The sequence below is a fragment of the Pelophylax lessonae genome, assembly GCF_965119305.1.
Source record: "Pelophylax lessonae genome assembly, chromosome: 13".
Classification (NCBI taxonomy): Eukaryota; Metazoa; Chordata; class Amphibia; order Anura; family Ranidae; genus Pelophylax; species Pelophylax lessonae.
The window spans coordinates 128824592-128847533 of record NC_138780.1 but is presented as its reverse complement, the minus strand read 5'-3'; the positions used below and the strand labels follow the sequence as shown (position 1 = coordinate 128847533).

The 22942-nt window shown below is 43.3% G+C and overlaps 1 protein-coding gene across 5 annotated transcripts in view; it reads right to left on the bottom strand.

Annotated features, from left to right (window-relative positions):
• The window catches only part of SIPA1L1 (signal induced proliferation associated 1 like 1), a 469532-nt gene that overhangs the window by 189393 nt on the left and 257197 nt on the right, over nucleotides 1–22942 (bottom strand). For all 5 annotated transcript variants that reach the window (XM_082275708.1, XM_082275709.1, XM_082275712.1 and 2 more), the window contains exon 5: nucleotides 13662–13836. In XM_082275708.1, coding sequence (XP_082131834.1) covers nucleotides 13662–13836 — 175 coding nt within the window. The remainder of the gene's footprint in view (nucleotides 1–13661; nucleotides 13837–22942) is intronic.

Below are 22942 nucleotides of genomic sequence, written 5' to 3'. Positions count from 1 at the left end.
CTCATTTTATTCATAGATACAAGAGAGAAATTTGACTAAAATAAATAATCAGACCAGCATGCGTTCACATTTTGTTTTTAGATATTGCATGCTCTTCCCAAGTTGTGAAACTCCCACAATGATCTTGGTAGCCAGAGACCCAGTGCTCTTGACTGAGATTTTACTTCACATGAGGGAGCTAGCAAACAGGGTTTTTAAGCAACAGAAAAAAGGCCAGAGTTAATTTATTACTCAAATAACATGCTTTAGCAATTAGGATGTATGCCTTATGGATTCACATGAAATATGAATTTAATTATACCAACTGCTTCTGCATTAGGGAGAAACCACTTAGGGAGAACACACATATCAGCTAACATTCCCATGGGATCAATGCATTAATAAAAATGGATACGTGAAAAATTTTGATCAGGATATCCTTCTAATCTGCACAATTTCTGGGGCTTTAGCTCACCAGTTTTAATACCAAGCAATGCTACAGAGTATTTTGATTTTAATGTCACAGCCTAAATCAGAGAGCTTTGGAACACTGTGCGCAGAAGAAAGGGAGGGGTGAGCTATGCTTTCTTCTTTCTCCAAAGACTGCACAAAATGGGTAAAATTAAGCTGCTGGAGAAGGATGATGCTCTCCAAACATTCCCCTGGAAACTCCTCTCCCACGGTCTTCCCTCCACTGAGGGTCTGTGAAGAAGAGGCTTGTCAGGTCTTCCAGAGCCGAAAGGCTGGCTATAGATGGATCAAAATCAGCGGGTTCAGCAGGAACCAGGCAAATTTCGATCTACTTGTGAGCAGGTTGGTTATACTGAAGTCAATCAACTGACTTCAGTACAACTAGCTCGTAGCTTCTTTTTCATTCATCAACAGCAATCATATTCTGACACCTGGAAAACCTTTTATTATCAGAATACAATAGCACAGCAGGAGGGATTCCCCCATCAACACTTACTGTGTTGATGGGGGAATTGAGCAATTTCTTTTTCTTTCAACCTGTGGTTGAAGGAAAGAAAATTGCATGATGTATGACCTGCCTAAGGATAGGGAAGGCACAAGACCTATTTCAGACAGATCTTCAACAAATCACTGGAGCCCTGTAAAGCTCCCTCTTGTTAACCTCCCTGGCAGTAATCCAGAGTGTGGCTCGGGGTTCATTTTCAGTACCAAAAGCGGTAACTCTGAGCCACACTCGGGATTACCCTATAGTGAAACTTACCTTGTCCCTGCGATCCCCTGATGTCCCCTAGATTACATTACTGTGTGAAACAATTTCACCTCATTTTTGTCCCTAGTGCTATGTCCAGTGCCCTGCCTGCACTTTTACTGTTGTTTCTGCCTGGAGACTTGAGAACGTTTATGGCGTCCAAAAAGGGATCCTTTAGGTCAAAAGCGATTTTAGACCAGCTAGAAAACAGCGATAGTGATGTGAAATTATTTGAATAATTGAGCAATAGTGATTAGTGGGGAAATTCGTCGTCAGACACTGGAAGTGACAACAGCAACGATTCTGCGACTGAGCTCAGTGATAAGCGAACTTGGTGCTCTGTTGACTGTGGTACGGATCAGGCAGCGCCTCCAAGATTCCCATTTACTGGAGCACGAAGCACATTTACTGGAGCACGAAGGTGTCCAATCCCAGTGGATGCCTTCGTAAGGGGAAACGCGTCAGCTGGAGAAGCCGCGCTAGCTTTACTCGCGGACCGCACTGCAGAGCGGCCGCGAACGTCTGGTACATGAATGAAATGGAAATGGACAGGTGTAAGTGTGGTCCCTAATAAATTCTCTTATCAAGAAGATAATGCACTATTGCCTGCCTATATTTTCTTGCCGTATGGGGAGCTATCCTGCGGACACCTTTTGGAAGCTGTCTTAGGGACGAGGATTCTAGGCTTACTATCAAGGAGGCAGGATTTTTAAAGAAACACCCACTCCTGGACAGTGGGGGAATCTAGACGTCCATCTCTAATCCTTCATCTAAGCGATTGTTTATGTGACATCTGGTAAGAGTCCATTCACATTTATGCACGGGGTGAAGGATTTGTTAGTCTGAAGATTCTTTGCTGTATTCCATGGATTCATAACATCATTTATGCATGCTCAAGTTGTCAGGTAAGGGTACCTCTTCCTCCTCCACATTTTGGGGACACGAGAGATCTGTGTATTCAGCATCTGCACCTTGGTTTATGAGCACTTCAATATCAAGAACACTTATTTGCACTAGTTCCTTGGACTTTTTTTTGGGAGTTTTGCATTTGCCACTCTCCTGTTTTCTTCACAAGAGACTTTTCACTCATTCATGCCATTGTATGTCACATTCAAGTGTGTTAAATTTGTGTTTATTTTTGTGGATACTCACACACCTTCAGAGTTAACCTTTTAGACAGTAAATATTTCACATCAATCGCACCTCAATTTTTTCTCATTTCACATCACTCCATCCAGGTTGGAGTTCCAGTAGCAGCTGATTACTCCATTTTTTGCTTGCGCACCTTTTTTTCTAATTTTTCACTGCGATGGCATGGCCAGAAAGATGTGTGCCTAATGAGTACAGTTCATAATACCTCCACTGTTATGGTACGCATGAAAGGTGGAAAAGAAATCATGAAGCCACAAGTAGTGATAGACTACAATAACAAGATGGGAAGTATCGACAGAGCCGACCCAGCAATGAGGCTTCTCGAGCAATGCTTGTGGAATGCCTACATTCTGCTCAAAAAAAAAAAAATTGACAAGCCTGTGATTCATTCTGACTTCATTTCAAAAGTTGCAGAACATATCTTTGTAAACCACCAAATACCATCAATGGCTGTGAATAGACCTGGATGTCGTGCTGTTGGCGTTGTCAACCCGGAATGCCTGACTGGTCATCACTTCATGGACTACATCTCAACAACCAAGAAAAAGTCAGCACCTACAAGGATGTGCGTGGTTTGTTGCTCGAAGCGAGATGACAGTGGAAGGAAAATCAGAAAGGAAACCAGGTTCCATTGTACCGATTGTGAAGTCGGACTTTGTGCAGTCCCATGTTTCAAAACTTTTCATACCCGGAGTGTTTACTATTACAGTGATAAGTAATATTGCACCCTTGTTTGGACAAATTTCAGTGTTTTTGGCTTGATTACATTATTGAATAAAATGTATTATTATTATTATACTTCAATTTATGATTTTGTGTTTCAAACTTTATCATACCCGGGATGTCTACAAGACTCTTGTTTGGACAGATTTAAGTGAGTTATTCCTAAGAATTACAAGCCTACAATACAAAACAATAAAAACAATAGATTTCCATGCAAAACAATGTACCGCTTTGACATCAAAATTACTGACATAATCAAATCGCCAGGGAGGTTAAACGCTTCACACTCATTCTGGTCCCTAAGAAACTAGTGCTGACCTACCTGAAAGATTTAACAGGCCCCCTGCAAAATGCTTATAGAGTATACAGATCAGTGGAGGATGCAGTCAACATGAAGATGTACTACATTTGGCAACATCTTCCCTCCCCAGGCATGTGCGCACAGATCCTGTTTGTGAATTTCTATCACCATAGAAATAGTCTACTTCATACTCATCCAACTCATTGTGCCCACCCTTACCTGGGGCTGAGCCAGTGACATCATTCCACGATACCGGAAGTGAGCTAGCTGAGTTTTTTGGAAATATGAATGCTGATCTACTGACCTTAAAGTATAACTAAAGGAAAAACTTTTCTTTTAGTTTTGGTTAGAATGGAAAGGGATTAGAACACTTGTCATTTTTTAGTGTTGTCTGTACCAGGCGATCCAGGAGATATCTGCAGGAGGTGTTTGAAGCCCCTAAAGGGTAAGGTGCATTAGGACCTAAGTGTATATGTAGGTCAATACTCCAAGGTGAGCGCACAGAGTGAAAGGTGGTGGTGTTCACTCAGCATATCTGTATGAAAAGTACCCATGAGCACAAGAGGTGGAATTTTATTTTTGCCCATGGATTAGATAAAAGGACAATAGGTGTATTATAAAAACTTTAATGGTTTATTATAGGTATTTATTAAAAAGTATTGATTACTGACGGACATTCAAAGGTCATACAAAATTTGTGTTCACTTGCAAGGTTACAATGTTTGGAGAATACACTTAGTCCCCATTCACACTTGTTCTACTTCAAAATCGTCAACTTTACAGTGCGAATATATGCAACTTTGGACGAGTATAACTTTGTTACGACTTTGGCTTTGACCAATGTGATTGGTTTGTTTGTGCTCTACAAAGTCACTAGACATGTGCAGAACAAAAAAATTAACTAGTGTGACGCCCAAAAGCAGTGTCAAAAGGAAAATGAGGGGTGGGGAAAATAACCCAAGGCTAAACATAAGAGCCCTATAACCAGGACACAGGAGCCTTAACCGGGTCACTGGAGACCTGTCTGAAAAATAAAAGTTTAAAGAAAAACACCCCTCAAGAGGGAATAGCCCCTCTTAAACAGCAGCCTGCAAAACTTTGTGGCCAAAAGAAGCATCTGCAGATGCCAAAGTATCTACCCAATAGAATTTCGTGAAGGTATGCATTGACGACCAAGTGGCCACCTTGCAAACTTGCGATATTGAAGCCTGATAATGGAAGGCTCAAGAAGCACTAGATTTAGAGTAGAATGTGCCATGACAGGGAAAGGTGGAACCTGACCTTTAATGGAATAGGCCTGATTTACCGTCTGTCTGCTCCATGTGGAGATGGTAGCCAAAGAAGCAGCCAGCTCTTTTCTTGGTCCATCCGTAACCACAAAAAGCAAGTCTGACCTCCGAAAAAAACGTAGTAGCTGCCAGATGCACCTGAATCTCACAAACCACATCCAAGGTATGCAAAGCAAACTCCTTGGGATGAGCTGGCTTGGGACACAAGGAAGGCAACACAATGTACTCACTCAAATGGAAGTCAGAGACAACTTTGGGCAGGAATGATGGACAGGGGCGAAGAACCACTTTATCCCTATGGACCACTAAATAGGGACTGCAACAGGATGCAGTCGAGGCTCCCCCTCCCCCCGTGATACCCTTAATGATGTCATTCAGGGTAGCCCCAAACAAGCGACTGCCTTGAAAGGGCAGATCAATGAGAGCTCTCTCTCGGTCTGCGGACCAACTCTTAAGCCACAGCACGTGCCTAATCACTGCCGCTGAAGTAGAAAGTTTGGACACTACAGGAGCTGTATCCAAAGCTGCATCACAAATAAACTGCAGCCCATGGACTAAATCAACATAAACAGCGGGGAGCTGCTCACCCCCCAGGCCCTGGCGCAAAAGCTTGGCCCATTCAGTTAGGGTCAGACACCCTTAGGCACACTGCAAACAGCAGGGCATGCACCTAGGAGGTCTCCTACGCTGGGACACCTCCAGACTACCAGGGCGGGACACAAACTATCCCAGGACCATTACAGAGTGGGGATAGCGGGGGAGACCCCAGGGGTCTCTGCTGCATTCTCTGCCCTAGGACTCCCACCAGACTCAAGGTCCAGACAGGGGGGAATGGGAGTGAATAAAGGTATGGTCGGGATCTTTTCAGAGTCTAGACTGGCTCTGTGATGTCAGTCCACAGCGGATTTCTGCCTGCTGTCAGCTGAAAACGGATCACAGGAGTGTAGAACGAACCATAGAAGAAATAGCTTTGACCATGCTTTTTTAAAAACGGTTCCTTCCCCTGAGCTGTCACTCTTATGAACACAAATTCTCACTTGCACAAATATCAATTTGCACAGTTTGTATTGCCTCAGCTTTTAGAGGGTAACAGACCCGAGAACCTAACTTGTATAGTTTTATCATATGTATATAGTAATTGGACATATAACTAAAGCTGGCAATAAACTGTACAAATTTTAATTGGTTCTTGTTCTGGAATATGGACAGTTTGTATATGCACCCACCCACCCCCAATCACATGTGCAAATACCCCCTTAAACACATATCGATATGCAAAATACACTGAGACCCATTTAAAACCTTAAACCAAATTCCTTGTATGATGTACAGTACAGTACATACTTGGCCAATAAAGCCAATTCAGAATGGATGGTGGGTAATTCTCCCTCTCTAAACCCACAAGGTGTTTGACTGTTTCAGATTGTATGCTGCTATTGCAATTTTTGACGTTTCAATTGGTTACATAACTGTGATGTACCTAAGCCACAATCTCAAACCACTTCATGACATGCTCCAACACCCCCTTCACCCTGCTTTTATTTGATCAAGGAAAATAGCCTTAAAAGATTCTAAAATATCCCAGGTATGCCTCTTTCTATTTAACATAATTGCTCCATTTTCACTAACAATAAAAAACACAACTGTTAATAAAAATAAAAGCAATGCTTGTAAACGTCCCACATATAGATAAATGATGCCATGTAACCACAAAGATGGGATGAAAATGATCGTGTTCCAGCACTGAATAAAGGCAGGCTTGCTTTGCTTTGAATAGCAATGCATCTACTTTAAAATGTATCTAGAAAAATAGTTGCTGTGTTTAGTAGCCAGAAAAGGCAAATAAAAAACATGGTTGCTCAACAGTGAACTGTTGGAAATGTGATGTGAACCATGCCTAAAGCTTGCTGGAAAAAAAAAAAAAAAAAAAAACAGCCGAGCAATCATTTTAAGTTTCCAATATGCTGAATCAACACAGCTACTTGCCAGGGAATACTTTCTGGAACAATGAATCAAACATTTTTTTGATGGTGGTCTACAGTTAGCAGACAGATTGCTTAGTTTTCCTGTTCATAACAAGTCAAGCGCTGGTAAACATTACTGTGGGGTGAAAACAAGGGATTGTTTTGCTCTATTCTATTAGCGGTAATAAATGAAAAGTAAACATTTTGTTGGAAAATAAAAAAATGTATGATTTGCTTCTGTTGCATAGATAGGGAAACCTTTTTTTTCCCCTCGGTTTAACCAGCATAGGACACACTACATAAAATCAGGGGGCCCTTTCACACGTGCATTTCAGTCTGGTCCACGTGTCATTTTTTTAAAAGTGGAGGTTCATGCTAAACCTGCTATCTGCCACATTCTAAACCTAATCTATCTAACCCAGGTTTAGCGTGCATTAGCTTTTGCCTGGATTTATACTTTAAGTGGACCTTATCAGAAGGTCTATGGAGTCCTGTGGACAGGCGGATGTAAAAAGACTTGTGTCCATTTATACCTGCCTACTTCCAGGCCCACAAGAGGCAGCCTGTTGTAAATGGCCAGAGAAGTCCATTTATACCTGGCCACCCACACAACTGAGGGGGGTCCGCTCACAGATCCCCTGCTGATCAGGGTGGATTTCATGTGAAAAGGGCCTTAAAATTGTGCCATTATGAACTGTAAAACCTTGGTGCAGGCAAGGCTGTGTCTCCTGAATTAATTTAAGTTTTACTTACATTTTTTCAGTTTTACATGTAAGAGTACTAGTTTTCTATCCATGAGATTGTTATGAGGTTTACACAGCTCTACAACACAGGACAGCCTTGTTTGGCAGAGCAAGAAACCTAACTTACTAGTAAAAGTATATAATATGTACAAGTCTAGTCCCCCCCAGGCAGTAACTATGAAATGTGACGCAACATACTGAACCTCCTTTCCACCATTCTGCTCTCTATCAGCTTATCCCTTGTTAGCACATGAGCACTGTAGATAAACTAAACAGTTCCTTATGCTATGTCTCCCTCTACCAGTATGTGCTCTGCTGTATAGAGACTGCAAGAGGCTAATGCCAAGCCGAATTAAGGTACTTACACTGCTTGCATATAAAAAATACCCTTAATGAAGTATTAAAAATACAGAGCTAAACTAATAATTTTTTTTTTTTATATCTGCCTGACCAGTCTTATTTTGTTATGTGAATTTCAGGCGGAAGATACTGAATAACAGCCTTAAGCTAGCCATACTCAGAATGTCTTTGGAAAACGGTTTTCTAATGGCTAAGGGGGACAATTAAATTAACATATTAAACAGTTGTGATGAGAAAAATCAGTGTATCAAAAATGTCTTTCCTATATTATCATATTTAATTCTAACTGCAAATGTGGTTTTCTGTTCAGCAAAAATTAGTAGTTATTGTAATGCAGGGTTCGACAATCCCCGGGCGCATTTGCGACTAGAATTAGCGACCTGGCGCCTGGGGTGCACTGTAGGAGATGTCCTGCCGCTTTGCAACCCCCCCGAGCGCTCGAACTACCGCATCATCTGAAAATTTAGTCCCCGGCTTTTGGGCCTTCTTCATGGAGATGCTGCCAATGGGGAACTGGCGGCCTCTTGTGGTGGCCGGGAGTATTACAACAAGCAGTAACTAACCGTGCTGCAAGGAATTTCCACTGCTTGTTCTGAATGCCTGCCTTTCTCCTTCCCTAGAGGTGGAGAGACGGAAGTTTTTGCAGTCTTCATCTGGCACCCTTTGATTAACCACTTTACCACTAGAGGATTTTGCTGTCTTACGTCTGGGCCACTTTTTGCGATTCAGCGCTGTGCGACTTTAACTGACAATTGCGCGGTCGTGCGACGCCATACCCAAACAAAATTTATGTCCTTTTTTTCCCCACAAACAGAGCTTTCTTTTGGTGGTATTTGATCACCTGTGCGATTTTTACTTTTTGCGCTATAAACAAAAAAAGAGCTTAAATTTTGAAAAAACAATATTTTTCACATTTTTTTATATGAAATTCCCCCCCAAAAAATTTAAAAATCAAAATTTTTTTAAATTTTTGGCCAATTTGTTTTCTGCTACCTATGTTTGGTAAAAAACAATTCACAATATGCGTATTTTGATTGGTTTGCGCAAAAGTTATTGCGTTTACTAACAAAGGGAAAGATTTCTGTCATTTTTGGTGGGTTTTTTTTAACGCGTAATGGCGGCGATCTGCGTTTTTTTTTTGCGGGACTGCGACATTGCGGCGGACAGATCGGACCCTTGACTGACATTTTTGACACTTTTGGGGGTACCAGTGACATTACTACAGTAATCAGTGCTATAAATATGCACTGTTACTGTAAAAATGACACTAGCAGGGAAGGGGTTAATTTTATTGGAGAGGGAGGGGTTAATGTATGCCTGGTGCTTACTGACGTGTGTGGGGGGAGGTGACTGAGTGACACAAGGACAGATCCAGGGTTCAGCTATGCTGAACCCTGCAATCTGTCACTGTCTGTCACTTAGGAGATCCGCCCGCTTGTGTTTACACAAGCAGGCGGATCTCCACACTAGATCACCGACGATCGGGGAAGAGCCGCGGCGATCGCCGCTGCTCCTCCCCTGGCCCGACTCCCGCTGTGACTGAATACAGCGGGAGCGAGCGAGAAAGGGGAGTGTCTGACGACGTAGTACTACGTCGTCAGACGATAACGAGCCACTCTGCCGCAGTAATATTACTGCAGGCAGACGTAAAGTGGTTAAAGGTAAGTGTGCAGGGGAGAGTGGTTATTATTTTATTTTATTTTTATTTTTAAATCCCATTTTACACTGCTCTCTCCTGGAAGTTCAAGGATAATGTGTTCTACATATTTATGCACTTCTGCAAAAGAGTGTTAGTTCTTTCACACGGGCGTTCCGAACAGATCCGCCTGTCAGTTTTTTAGGCGGATCTGATTGGATGCCCCATTCAGCCCTATGGAGCAGCGGATGTCAGCGGTGACATGTCCGCTGACACCCGCTGCCATCCGCATCCGATCCGGTCTGTGAAATCCAGACGGATGGAAACCCTATTTTCCATCCGTCCTGGGGATCAGATGAGAGCGGACAGGCGGTCCGCTCTCATCCGATTCCCCATAAAGAGCAACCGGGCTCTGACACCTCCCAGTGCGGAGACGGAGCTGTCATCCGCCGGCTTAGCGGCGGTGGATCGGTGGATCGATCCCTGCTGAGCAGAGCACGGTCCGCAACGGAATGCGAACCGTGTGAAAGGGGCCTTACTTTAAAAATTGCATTTTGTAATCTCCTTGCAATGTGTTGATCTTTTGTTTTGCATTATAATCCCTTATTCACAATAAGAATCTTTTATGGAAAAAAAAAAAAGGCGGACCTGATCAGACCCTTCAGTCTCTATGGAGTGGCAAGCCGCTGCCATCCGATCCTGTCCGCCATAAACAGACGGATGGTGGTTCTATTTACCATCCGTCCAGTGAATCGAATCACAAAAAGCCAAGTGAAAAAAAATGACATTGCATTAAACAGCTGGTGTATCACATCAGAATATATTCATTATCTACACAAGTTAAATGCCTATGATGTTTGGTTCTATTCGTCTTTATGTTTAAATTTAAAATCGGTTATTTTCGTCATTGAAAATAAAGCTTTGTTGTTAAAAAAAAAAAACTGGCTCCTAACTTTTTTAGCTGGCTCCTAGATTCCAAACAAATTTGTCAAGCCCTGTTGTAATGTGCACATCCTAGGTAAAGTTTGATCTAGAACTGTCCATTTGTTTGTTCTATATATGGAATATATGGTACAGTATCTAACAAAAGTGAGTACTACCTCTACATTTTTGTAAATATTTATTTATATATCTTTTCATGTGACAACACTGAAGAAATGACACTTTGCTGCAATGTAAAGTAGTAAGTGCACAGCTTGTATAACCGTGTACACTTGCAGTCCCCTCAAAATAACTCAACACAGCCAATAATGTCTAAACCGCTGGCAACAAAGGTGAGTACACCCCTAAGTGAAAATGTCCCAATTAGCCATTTTCCCTCCTTGGTGTCATGTGACTCATTCATGTTACAAGATCTCAGGTGTGAATGGGGAGCAGGTGTGATAAATTTGGTGTTATCGCTCTCACTCCCTCATACTGGTCACTGGAAGTTCAACATGGCACCTCATGGCAAAGAACTCTGAGGCTCTGAAAAAAAGAATTGTTGCTCTATGTAAAGATGGCCTAGGCTATAAGAAGACTGCCAAGACCCTGAAACTGAGCTGCAGCACGGTGGCCAAGACCATACAGCTGTTAAACAGGACAGGTTTTATTTAGAACAGGCCTCGCCATGGTCAACCAAAGAAGTTGAGTGCACATGCTCAGCGTAATATTCAGAGGTTGTCTTTGAGAAACAGACGTAGGAGTGCTGCCAGCATTGCTGCGGATGTTTAAGGGGTGGGGGGGTCAGCCTGTCAGTGCTCAGACCATACGCCGCACACTGCATCAAATAATTGGTCTGCATGGCTGTCATCCCAGAAGGAAGCCTCTTCTAAAGATGATGCACAGGAAAGCCCGCAAACACATTGCTGAAGACAAGCAGACTAAGGACATGGATTACTGGAACCATGTCTGGTGGTCTGATGAGACAAAGATAAACTTATTTGGTTCAGATGGTGTAAAGCGTGTGTGGCGTCAACCAGGTGAGGAGTAAAAAAACAAGTGTATCTTGCCTACAGTCAAGCATGGTGGTGGGAGTGTCATGGTCTGGGGCTGAATGAGTGTTGCCGGCACTGGGGAGCTACAGTTTATTGAGGGAATCATGAATGCCAAGATGTACTGTGACATACTGAAGCAGAGCATGATTCCCTTTCTTCAGTGTTGCCACATGAAAAGATAGATTACAATATTTACAAAAAATGTGAGGGGTGTACTCACTTTTGCGAAATACTGTATGTGGTAGGGTCACTGGCATGACCATTACATCACCTCCATGCATCCCAAAATCAAGTGCAAAAAATTCAAACAATTTGCATGGCACTCAAACACAATATCTAAGGACTTTCTAACATCATTTTTTAAGTCACTGATGGTACTATTGTATGCTCTGATGAAAGATTTTTTAACAAATTCCCATATGAATCTTTGCGTTACATTTTACTGCTGTATGGCTAGCTTTAGCTACATGTGGTTCTGCCAATATACTTTCCTTTTGATTAGCAAGCGGACCAGGAAAACTCTGCTAAAGCATTGGGGCAATATTATTTGTTTTCTTAAATCTGTATGCAGATACTGTTCAATCTTCATTACCATGAAAAACTGTGGAACAACACTTTTTCTCTGCATGAATTTTCTGAGCTTTATAATGTCAGAAATGCAGTTTCCCTGATAACAACCATTCCAGTTGTTTAATTTTCTGCTTACGATGCAACCAAATTCCAGTGAATTACTCACAGTATTAAATAAACTTTCTATTGTACTGTTTTGGGAATTTCGGAGCAGCACGAATATTTCTATGGGCAGAGATGTTCAAAAAGCCTACATCAGTGGGGGTCACTTGTAGCTTATCATCACACAAAGACTTTGTGGCAGCCCCAGATTCACAAACAGGAAAGCAACACCACTAACTATAATAATATATGTAACTATGATCATCAAACATGATCTTAAAAAACAAGTACAGCACAACTTATTTCATTAGGGTGGAAGCCTGAGCACTGAAAAATTTGTGGAAAGTAAAATAGGGACGCTGAAGGATAGGTGCAACAAACCATGAAACGAATCCACTGTCTTGCATGTCTCATCACTGGGCTTGCATCTCAGGTAGCATCATACTTACAAAATTGTTCTATACACTCAATGGCTACTTGATTAGGTACACCTTCTAGCAAGGTTCTGCCAAATTCTTCGTGGAATAGATTGAACAAGGTGTTGAAAACATTCCTCAGAGATTTTTGTCCATATTCACATGATACATCACGCAGTTGCTGCAGATTTGTCTGCTGCACATTGATGATGGGAATCTCCCATTCCACCACATGCCAAAGGTACCCTTGCAGATTGAGATCTGGTGACTGTGCAGACCACTGGAATCCAGTGAACACCTTGTCATGTTCAAGAGACCAGTAGTGAGAAGATTCAGGTAGGCTGTGGTGCTCATTTGGCACTAAGGGGCCTAAAGTGTTCCAAAAAAATACTCCACACGTCATTATACCACCAGCCTGAACCATTGATTCAAGGCAGGATGGTTCCATGCTTTCATGTTGTTTACACCAAATTCTGACCCTACAATCTAAAAGTCGCAGCTGAAATCGAAACTCATCAGACCCAGGCAACATTTTTTCAATCTTCTATTGTTCAATTTTGGTGAGCCTGTGCAAATTGTAGCCTCAGCTTCCTGTTTTCAGCTCACAGGAGTGGCACCGGTGTGGTCTTCTGCTGCTGTAGCCTATCTGCTTCAAGGTTCGATGTGTTGTGCATTCAGAGATGGTATTCTGCATACCTTAGTTGTAACAAGTGGTTGAGTTACTGTTGTCTATCATCTTGAACCAGTCTGCCCATTCTCCTCTGACCTCAACAAGGCATTTTCATTCACACAATTGCCGCTAACTGGAATTTTTTTCTTTTTCTGACCATTCCCTGTAAACCCTAAAGATGGTTGTGCTTGAAAAATCCAGTAGATCAGCATTTTTTTAAATACTCGGACCAGCCCGCCTGCTCAGTTTGAACTTCAGCAAGTTGTCTTTCTTCATGTCCAAATGCCTAAATGCATTAAGTTGCTGCCATGTGATTGGCTTATTAGCAATTTGTGTTATCAAGCAATTGAACATGTGTACCTAATAAAGTGGCTAGTGAGTATAATCTCTTGAACATTATAGTAAAATATGTACGTATCCTATAAATAGAGCATGACATTTCAAAGAGGTTAAAAAAAAAAAAAAAAGAAAAAACAAAGCTCCTAAATGTTATATACTCAATAATGGCTTTTGAATACTGCTAAGTACAGACCAGTATCACTCTTGTTCTATTTTTCTTACTTTTGGTGTCCAGCTGAGCTCTGTACTTTTCAAACCCTTTTAGTCGCACCCTTTCTCCCAAGAGCTGAAGGAATTCTTCGAAGGCTGGCCCGGCTGACTCATTGTTGTACATTTCCTCTTCTGTACTCTGACCAGCTTTGCAGTACATGATGCCAACCTTCAGCTGGTAGCTTAGCTGTAACAAGACAGGGCTGTTAGGGACCAAGATAATACTTTGGACTCAATAACTACAGTTTGCATGTATTCTTTACCAATCAACAAAGTCAATTATGTAAATTGCTGGCATGTGACTATATTGAACAATCAGATTCACTCTGATCTGTCCCAGGAGCCCTAAGGAAAGGCAACCAAGAACAAAGGGGATTTCAAATCCTTGCACCGGCTCTGTAGGTAGTGAAAGGCAACCACACACATAGTTCAGCAGGGAATGGGGGAGTGGGGAGGGTGTACAGTTTTAGTTCACCTTTTTGGGTTTTTTTTGGAGAAAAGCTAAACCTACACTTTAAAACAGAACCAAAGTTAAAGCGGTAATAAACCCAAAAGCAATAATTTATTATATTGCACCGTACCAAACCTTAGATGTGATAGCTGCATTCCTTTTCTTTTTTAGTCTTTCTTTATTCTATATTCATCTGGTGATCCCACCAGAAAGTCTATTGTTTTTCAAAAGCACAAGCCCACCAGCAGAATGTATCGGCTTACATGGATGAGAAAAAAAACACTTAACACTGGCAGGGGTGATTAACCACTTCCGGACCACCCACCCTGTATTTGAGTCGGTACTTTGACGTTAAATACCGGGGTTATGGCAGCAGCTAGCTGCCATAACCCAGGTATTTTTTTTTTTTTTAAACAGCAGGGGATTTAGAATCTGATAAAAGTGCTCCCGGTGGCAGTTTTCACCACTGGGTCACTTTCATGAGCAGCGGGAGAGGTGCCTCCCTCCCCGGTCGTTTTCCCTGCTTACCGGAGATGTCAGTAGCGCCGAAAATGATCCGACTTGCTTGAGGGATGGACAGGAAGTCAAGGGAGGGCAATATGGCCCCCACTCTATGCCCCTGGAGGACGGGAGCGACGTTAAATGTCCCTTCCACCCAACAGCCTTGGGGCCAATTTATTTATTTCTTTTCAATGATTTTTATTGAAAGTTTTTACAAAAATAGTGCAAAATATACACACATAATAAAAAAATCAGTGCATAATAAACGTAAACAGTGGTATAACCATAGCAAACATTAGGTAATACTTCTATAAAAGGTCGAAACTATAACGTGGCAAGGGCTAGCACCTCATAACACAATAAACAGGAGCCTCAAGGTATCTAGAGGGACCCTCACCGAGGGTGAACAGGGCCAACCACCCCGAGCATTTAATCACACTGTGCGTACTTCACAGGATAAGTGGCCAATTTATTTTTTTAAAGTAAAATTACATTTTTTTTTTAATATATATTTTTTTTTGCTTTTAAGCGTAAATGAGAGATCTGCAGTCTTTTTGACCCCAGATCTCTTATTAAAGAGGACCTGTCATGCTTATTTCGATTACAAGGGTTTTTTACATTACTTGTAATAGGAATTTAGGTGATCAAAAACATTTTTTTAAAGAGACCTTGTAAAAATAAAAATAAATAAGGAGAAAAAAATGTAAAGTGCCCCGTTCTTCCGAGCTGGCGCGTAGTCCCGTAAGTAGCGTAAGTCCCGGCCACATATGTAAATGGTGTTCAAACCACACATGTGAGATCGCTAGAACGAGAGCAATAACCTTTGTTACTCTAACATTAAAAGTGGTTTTAAACCCACTTTGATGAATTTTACCTATAGGTAAGCCTATAATAAGGCTTACCTATAGGTGCTGTAAATATCTCCTAAACTTGCACCGTTTAGGAGATGCAGCCGCTGACATCATCGGTGCATGCGCTCTGAAGAAACGGCCGCCCGTGTCGTTTCTTCAGAGCCCTGTGCTGTGACTGGCGGCTCTCGTGCACATGCGCGGGAGTGACGTCACGTGGCTCCGGCCAGTAATCCAGCCGGAGTCCGCACCCCCGGAAGGAAGAAAAGGTGAAAATGGATGCGGCCAGCAGCAGGGACAACGCGGGCTTGGCTGCATACTAGCACATTATGCATTTACTTTGCAGGGGGGGGAAAAAAAAAGAAAAAAAAAAAGGAAGAGTTTACTTCCTCTTTAAACAGGCAACCTGTAAAACATTTTAAAGCATAGCCTGTGGAGATTAACATATTTTGCCGCCATTCCATGAGCATGCGCAATTTTGAAACATGACATGTTCGGTATCAATTTACTCGGCGTAACATCATCTTCCACAATATACAAAAAAAATCTGTAAGACCGCTGCGCAAAAGAAAAAAACTTTGCTGTAACTGAATTAAAAGTATGAGCTGGTGATTGGCCTCAATTTGTTTAGTGTATGCAGTTATATTTAACAATACTCTGCCCCCAACCCTACCCTGCCCCAAATGGACAATGCACCTGTACCGGCTTCTACTACCATTCAGATTTCCTTGGGGCCTAGGCGATCCCAGCGGAAGTTCTCCTCCCCTTACTCCCTGCAACCTTCTGGGACACGTCATAGGTCCCAGAAGACAGCAGGACCATTCACAAAGCAGTGTGGCTTGTGCATGCCCAGCCGGCTGTGAAGCTGTGAGTAATAACAGCCGGCTGCCCACAGTTAAGATGACAGCACCAGGTACCTGAAGATCAAATCCAGAATCGTTCCAGGTGAGGACGACACTGGATCCTTGGACAGATGCTGACTTTTAAATTTGGCACATCCGACTGAAGATCTTCTTTAACTAATGACATATCTGCTGCTGCGAGTGCCGGCCCCTAACAACCAATGCAAAAATGGGTTTGACCGTTTACGTCTGCTTCCTGAACAAAAACAATGGATGGATAGAAAAAACAGATAGATGGATTGACCATGTGAAAGGCCCCTATAACAGGACTATAAAATGTAAGGCTTGAAAGCACAAGTTGAAGGTTTAAAAGGTGGGAAGGCTTTTTTTTTTTTTTTTTTTTAGCGGCCAGACACATGCAAGTTAGTTCAGGTGTTTTTGGTTTTAGCAAGGATACTACCTACATGGAGTCTGTGTGTTTACAAAGGATTCAGACTCTGGATTTTTCCCACAATCTCAAACTTACTGGTAAGTGAACTGGTTCAAATTATGGTGGCCATATATTTTGTACGGACACCTTGTAAGTTCTGCTGTGACAGAGAATGATGGTGAAATGCTGACTATACAATCTCGCAAGATACAGGGGCTATGAAAATGAATAAAAACAAAATATTCTAATGTAACATCAGCTGTTACATAATAAATTCTACTGTAAAGGACTATGGGGTTAAAAAGAGAATATAAATTCACACATCCATATAGTATTTTATATATCGGAAAGCTTGTGTGTGGAGTAATTGAAAAAAAAACAAAAAAAAAAAAACTTTTAACGATTAGCTAAATGAAGCATTTCTGTTTAATATGATGTTGGGAAGCTCCAAGTCTATGGGTTGCATATTCCAAGCTGGCACCGATGTTTACTATAACTTTTTCACTCACAGGTAAAGAAGCAAAGAATTCTGAGATGGTAATCAAGTTCATGGAAACTGGGACAAGGCCCACTCCAATTTTCCACTCCAGTCTGCTCAACTGGCTTGTACACAAAAACGTCTATTTTCTAAAGTCATGACTTTGCCAGAAAAAAAAGTCAGCCATTGCAATGTACAACTGTACACGTTTCATCTTTAATTCATGGGATAAGATTAACATTACATTCAATCACACTTCTTTTCTTATAAAGTATGTTCTTATAACCGTCTCAAGCTTGACAAAATAACGGTCATATGAGCTAAATAAAGAGAAAAACTGGATTTTTGACTTACCGTAAAATCCAGTTTTTTGGTGTTCCATGACTGATACAGCTGCTTATCTTCTTGACTTATACTGCCCCCTACAGGAGTAGGACACTAGGCAGAAAAGAACTCGACTGCGCCTATGGGGCAGTCCCAGGGGGTATACTCCCACTATCTGCTATAGGTACTCGGTTTTGGCACAAGCAGTGTCAGAAGAGAAAAAAAACAACTCCATAGAGGGATGGGTGCTGCGTCCGTCAATGAACATAAGTGAAATGGATTTTACGATAAGTCAAAAACCCCATTTTCTCTTGTTTATTGATGGAAACAACTCCCCATCTTCTTGACTATGCGGGACATCCCAAAGCAGTGTCAAACATGTAGGGTGGGAACAGCAAGAGAAAAAAAAATACTTCCCAAGGCTAAACATAGCCAACCAGGTAACATGGCTCTCAGCCATAAAACAACTGGAGCGCACCTGAAAAAAATGAAAACCCCTTCAAAGAGGACCAAGTCCTCTAAACAGCAGCCTGCAAAACCTTGCAGCCGAAGTAAGTATCCACAGACGCCAACACATCCACCTTAAAAAAAAATGTGAACGTGTGCACAGACGACCAGGTAGCTAGCTGCCTTGCAAACCTGCATCACTGACGTCTGATGACGGAAGGCCCAGGAGGCACTAAGTGCCCGAATAGAGTGTGCCTTAACAGGGAAAGGAAGAACCTGGCCCCTAATGGAATAAGCCTGAACCACATCTCTAAAAAAAAAGCTGGATTTAAATAAGACAATCGTGCAAAAAAATAAATGTAATAGTATCACATTAACCGCTTGCCGCCCGCCCGCCGTCATATGACGGCGGAGCGGAGCGACCATTATCCTGGGCCGCCGTCATATGACGGCGGCACTTTAAGCAGGGCAGGCGCGCGATCGCGGGCGCGCCGCCCTGCACTGCCGGTGTCGGCGTGTCCCAGGGACACCCCCCGTCACCGGCAGGGGGGAAACAGCCAATAGGCACGGCTGTTTCCCACGTGATCGGCTGTGTTCCATTGACACAGCCGATCACAATAGAGGGCGGCAGAAAATGACCGCGCATGCGCGATCGGGAGCGCGCAGCGCGGTCATGTCGGTGGCTATGTGTTCCCTAGGAACACAGCTAGTCACCGACAGTGTAAAACAGCCAATGACAGTGGCTGATTACGATGTGATGGGCTGTGAAGCCATTCACAGCCCATCACAAATGTAAACAAAGAGCAGTAACTCACTGTTACTAGCTCATCTTCCCTCACACACCGTTTCCAGTGTGAGGAGAGGAGAGCCAGAAACAGTGAGTTACTGATCTGTGTACCTGTCCTGTGAAAATCAGAAAAAAAAGTGTCATCAGCCCCCCCCAATTGCACCTGTCACCCAACAGTCACCTGTCACTATCACTGCACCAAAAATCACTACCTATAAAGTGCACCTGTCACCAGAGACTGCCATAAGTATCGCCAGCGGTGCACCTGTCACCCATCGGTGACCAGCGCCCGTCACCTGTCACCCTATCAATCACCGTCACCTGTCACCCCATCAGTGATCGTCACCTGTCACCCCATCAGTGATTGTCATCTGTCACCCCATCAATCAGCGTCACCTGTCACCCCATCAGTGATCGTCACCTCTCACCCCATCAATCAGCGTCACCTGTCACCCCATCAGTGATCGTCACCTGTCACCCCATCAGTGATCGTCATCTGTCACCCCATCAGTGACTGTCACCTGCCACCTATCCGTCACCTGCCACCCATCAGCCAGAATGTCAAAAAGGATGTTCAGCAGCGAGGAGGCGTTTGAGATCATCTCTATGGATGATGAGGGCACCGGGGAGCTCTCATCAGTATCCGGGTCCAATTCCGAATCCGATTCGGAATTTGAAGTCGCCAATAGTAGCGGATCGGAGATGGACTCGGAGGAAGAATGGGTCCCTCCCAAAAGGGCACGGCGCTCTGGAAACCGGGCAGCCACAAGGGATACACCCCAGGATCCTATGCCCAGCACCAGCACTGCCACCACCAGTACACCCCAGGATCCTATGCCCAGGCCCAGTACCCGCTCTGCCCCCAGCGAAACACCCCAGGAGCGAATGCCCAGGCCCAGCACTGCGGCATCACTCCCAATTCCGAATCCCCCTTCTACCAGCACTGGAGTGTCACATCCCCCAAGAGCCAGGGCCACTATCCACCTCCCAGATGCTCTTGCCAATCCAAGATGGCTGCCCTCCAACTCAGGATCAGCAAATATTCCCCCTTTTACCGCACAGCCAGGTGTGCAGGCCAATACAGAAAATTTTTCTTTTATTGATTTCCTCCATTTATTTCTGCCCAACGATTTTCTGCAATACATCGTGGACCAAACGAATCTGTATGCCCAGCAGTTTATTGCTAACAACCCCCAATCTTCCTATTCCCGTCCGTTTGAGTGGAGAGAGTTAACCTTGGAGGAGTTCAAAATGTTTTTGGGCCTCACCATAAACATGGGGGTTACAAAGAAAAATTAAGGACATGCCTATTGGTCCACCCAACCCATACACAGTATGCCCATATATTCTGCCCAAATGCCCAGGTCCCGGTATGAAATTATCATGCGCTTCCTTCATTTTAGTGACAACAGCCAGTGCCCCCCCCAAAATCATCCAAATTTTGACAAGCTGTATAAAATTCGCCCCCTCATAAATTATCTTTCCCAAAGTTTTGCAGAACTTTACGTCCCTAATCAAAACATTTGTGTAGATGAGTCCCTGCTACACTTCACAGGCCGGCTTGGAATAAAGCAGTATATTCCAAGCAAAAGCTCCAAATATGGCCTCAAATTCTATAAACTGTGCGACAGAGCTACGGGATATCTGTATGCGTTCCGCATATATACGAAGGAAGAGATTCCCAGCTCAATCCCCCTGACTGCCCGGCCTACATGGGCACAAATGGAAAGATTGTATGGGACTTGGCGTACCCACTGCTGAGGAAAGGCTACCACCTTTACCTGGATAATTTTTATACCAGCGTGCCCCTCTTAAAACATCTGTACCTTGAAGGAACCTTGGCCTGCATAACCACCAGGAAGAACAGGAAGGGCTTCCCACAGTCCTTAGTAAATAAAAGAATGAGGAAGGGGGAAATAGCAGCCCTGAGAAACAACGAGCTGCTGGCCTTGCGATGGAAGGATAACCGAAATGTGTACATGATGTCCACCATTCATGACGACACCACAGTGGAGGTTCGGAGAAAAAGAGGTCCCATCCAAAAACCATCATGTGTGCAGGATTACAATCTTTACATGGGGGGGGTGGATTTTAACGACCAGATGATTCAACCCTACTTGGCCACAAGGAAGTCCCGATTCTGGTATAAGAAGGTTGCAATTTATTTATTTCAATTGGCCTTTTATAACTCTTATGTCATTTACACCAAATCCACTGAAAGCCCCATCTCCTTCCTAAAATTTATTGAAGAAATTATCACGACCCTCATCTACCCACAAGGACTCCCCCAAGAAAACCTTCGCTCTGAGGCTGTTAGCCGACTTAGTGAGCGCCACTTTCCAGACTACGTTCCACCGTCTGAATCAGGCCGAAGACGGCAAAAAAGATGCCGTGTATGCAGCAGAAGGGGGTTTCGTAAGGATACCAGCTTCTATTGTCGGTACTGTCCCTCCCAACCTGGCCTGTGCGTTGGAGAATGCTTCACGCGTTACCATACATTGGTAAATTACTAGCCCATTTCCCCGTTTTCATCTGTGCTGACCAATTTTCCTCATATCACCATGCCACTGCTTTCCACATAAACTGACCCTGGCCTGTTTTTCCACTATGTCTCTGCCTACTGTTTGGACTGCTTTCACGTGAACTGACCCTGGCTTGTTTTACCGATTACGCTACTTCCTTCTGTTTGGATTGCTTCCCTGTGAACTGACCCTTGGCCTGTTTTTCAACTACACTTCTGCCTGCCGATTGGATTGCTTGCACATGAACTGACCCTGGCTTGTTTTACCGACTATTCTTCTGCCTACCGCTTGAACTGATCTGTCGCCCCCTGCTACTGTAGTACACAGGGGTCTCACATATGTGAGGGGCTCCAGAGTTGTTTTTCCGGATGGAGAAAACCAATTTTTTGGTAGTCTCTGGGTTTTGTAAATTCCGTATTAGGGTCTGGAGTCCGGAGGCTTCAAAGAGATTTGGGTGGGAGAAGCCTCTACCCCTGTCCCCAGGTCTCACCTGACCAAGGCCCTCAGCTTACTACCATCATGCCTCTGCATATTAGCTGGAGAGTGGTACAATCATTGTCTGCAGTGTACCGGGACCAATATTATGGCTGTGCTGACCATGTCTCTGCCTGGAAAATTCATTTGGACAAATGCTGCGGCTGTGCTGATAATATCCCAGACTATAGACTATATTCCTGCCTGCTGCCTGGAAAATTGCTATTGTAGTCGCTAAGCATATCCCTGCCTGCTGCCTGGACTAATGCTCTCCTCTGTGGACAACTGCACTACTACAACCACAGGTAATAATTTTTTTTACACTTTCCTTTATAGAATATATTTTGTAATGTATTTCTTGGTATGTACATGCTATGTGTAAAAAATATGAGGGGCCTTCAAAAATGATAGGTTGTCATTTATACATTGGCAATTAAAGCTAAATACTGGGGTTATGGCAGCAGATAATTGCCATAACCCTGGTATTTTTTTAAACGGGGGGCGGTCGGCTTTCAGATAAGGGTGGTCTCAGTGGCGGAATCACCGCGGAATCCGCCGCAACGGTGCAGGGGAAGAGGTGCCCCCCCCCCCTCCCGCCGCGTCCTAGACGTTTTCCTAGCTTACCGGACCCGCCGGAAGCGGGGAAAATTATCCGGTCCCGGATCCTCAGAGACAGGAAGTCAAGTGAGGGCAAGATGCCCCTCACTCGACTCTATGGTCTTGGAGGACCGGAGCTACGTCAAAAGTCGTTGCCTAGCAACCGGTTTAAAGGGCCATTTTTTTTTCCTTTTTGTTTTTTTTTCAAAATTTTTTTTTTTTTTTTCTTTTTTAGTGTAGTTGTGAGGTGTGAGGTCTTTTTGACCCCAGATCTCACAATAAAGAGGACCTGTCATGCCTATTTCTATTACAAGGGATGTTTACATTTCTTGTAATAGGAATAAAAACGATCAAAACATTTTTTTTCAAAAAACCATGTAAAAATAAAAAATTATTAAATAAAATAAATAGGAAAAAAAAAAAAATTAAAGCGCCCTGTCCCCGTTAGCTCGCGCGCAGAAGCTAACGCATACGCAAGTCCCGCCCACATATGTAAACGGTGTTCAAACCACACATGTGAGGTATCGCCGCGATCGTTAGAGTGAGAGCAATAATTTGAGCCCTAGACCTCCTCTGTAACTCTAAGCTGGTA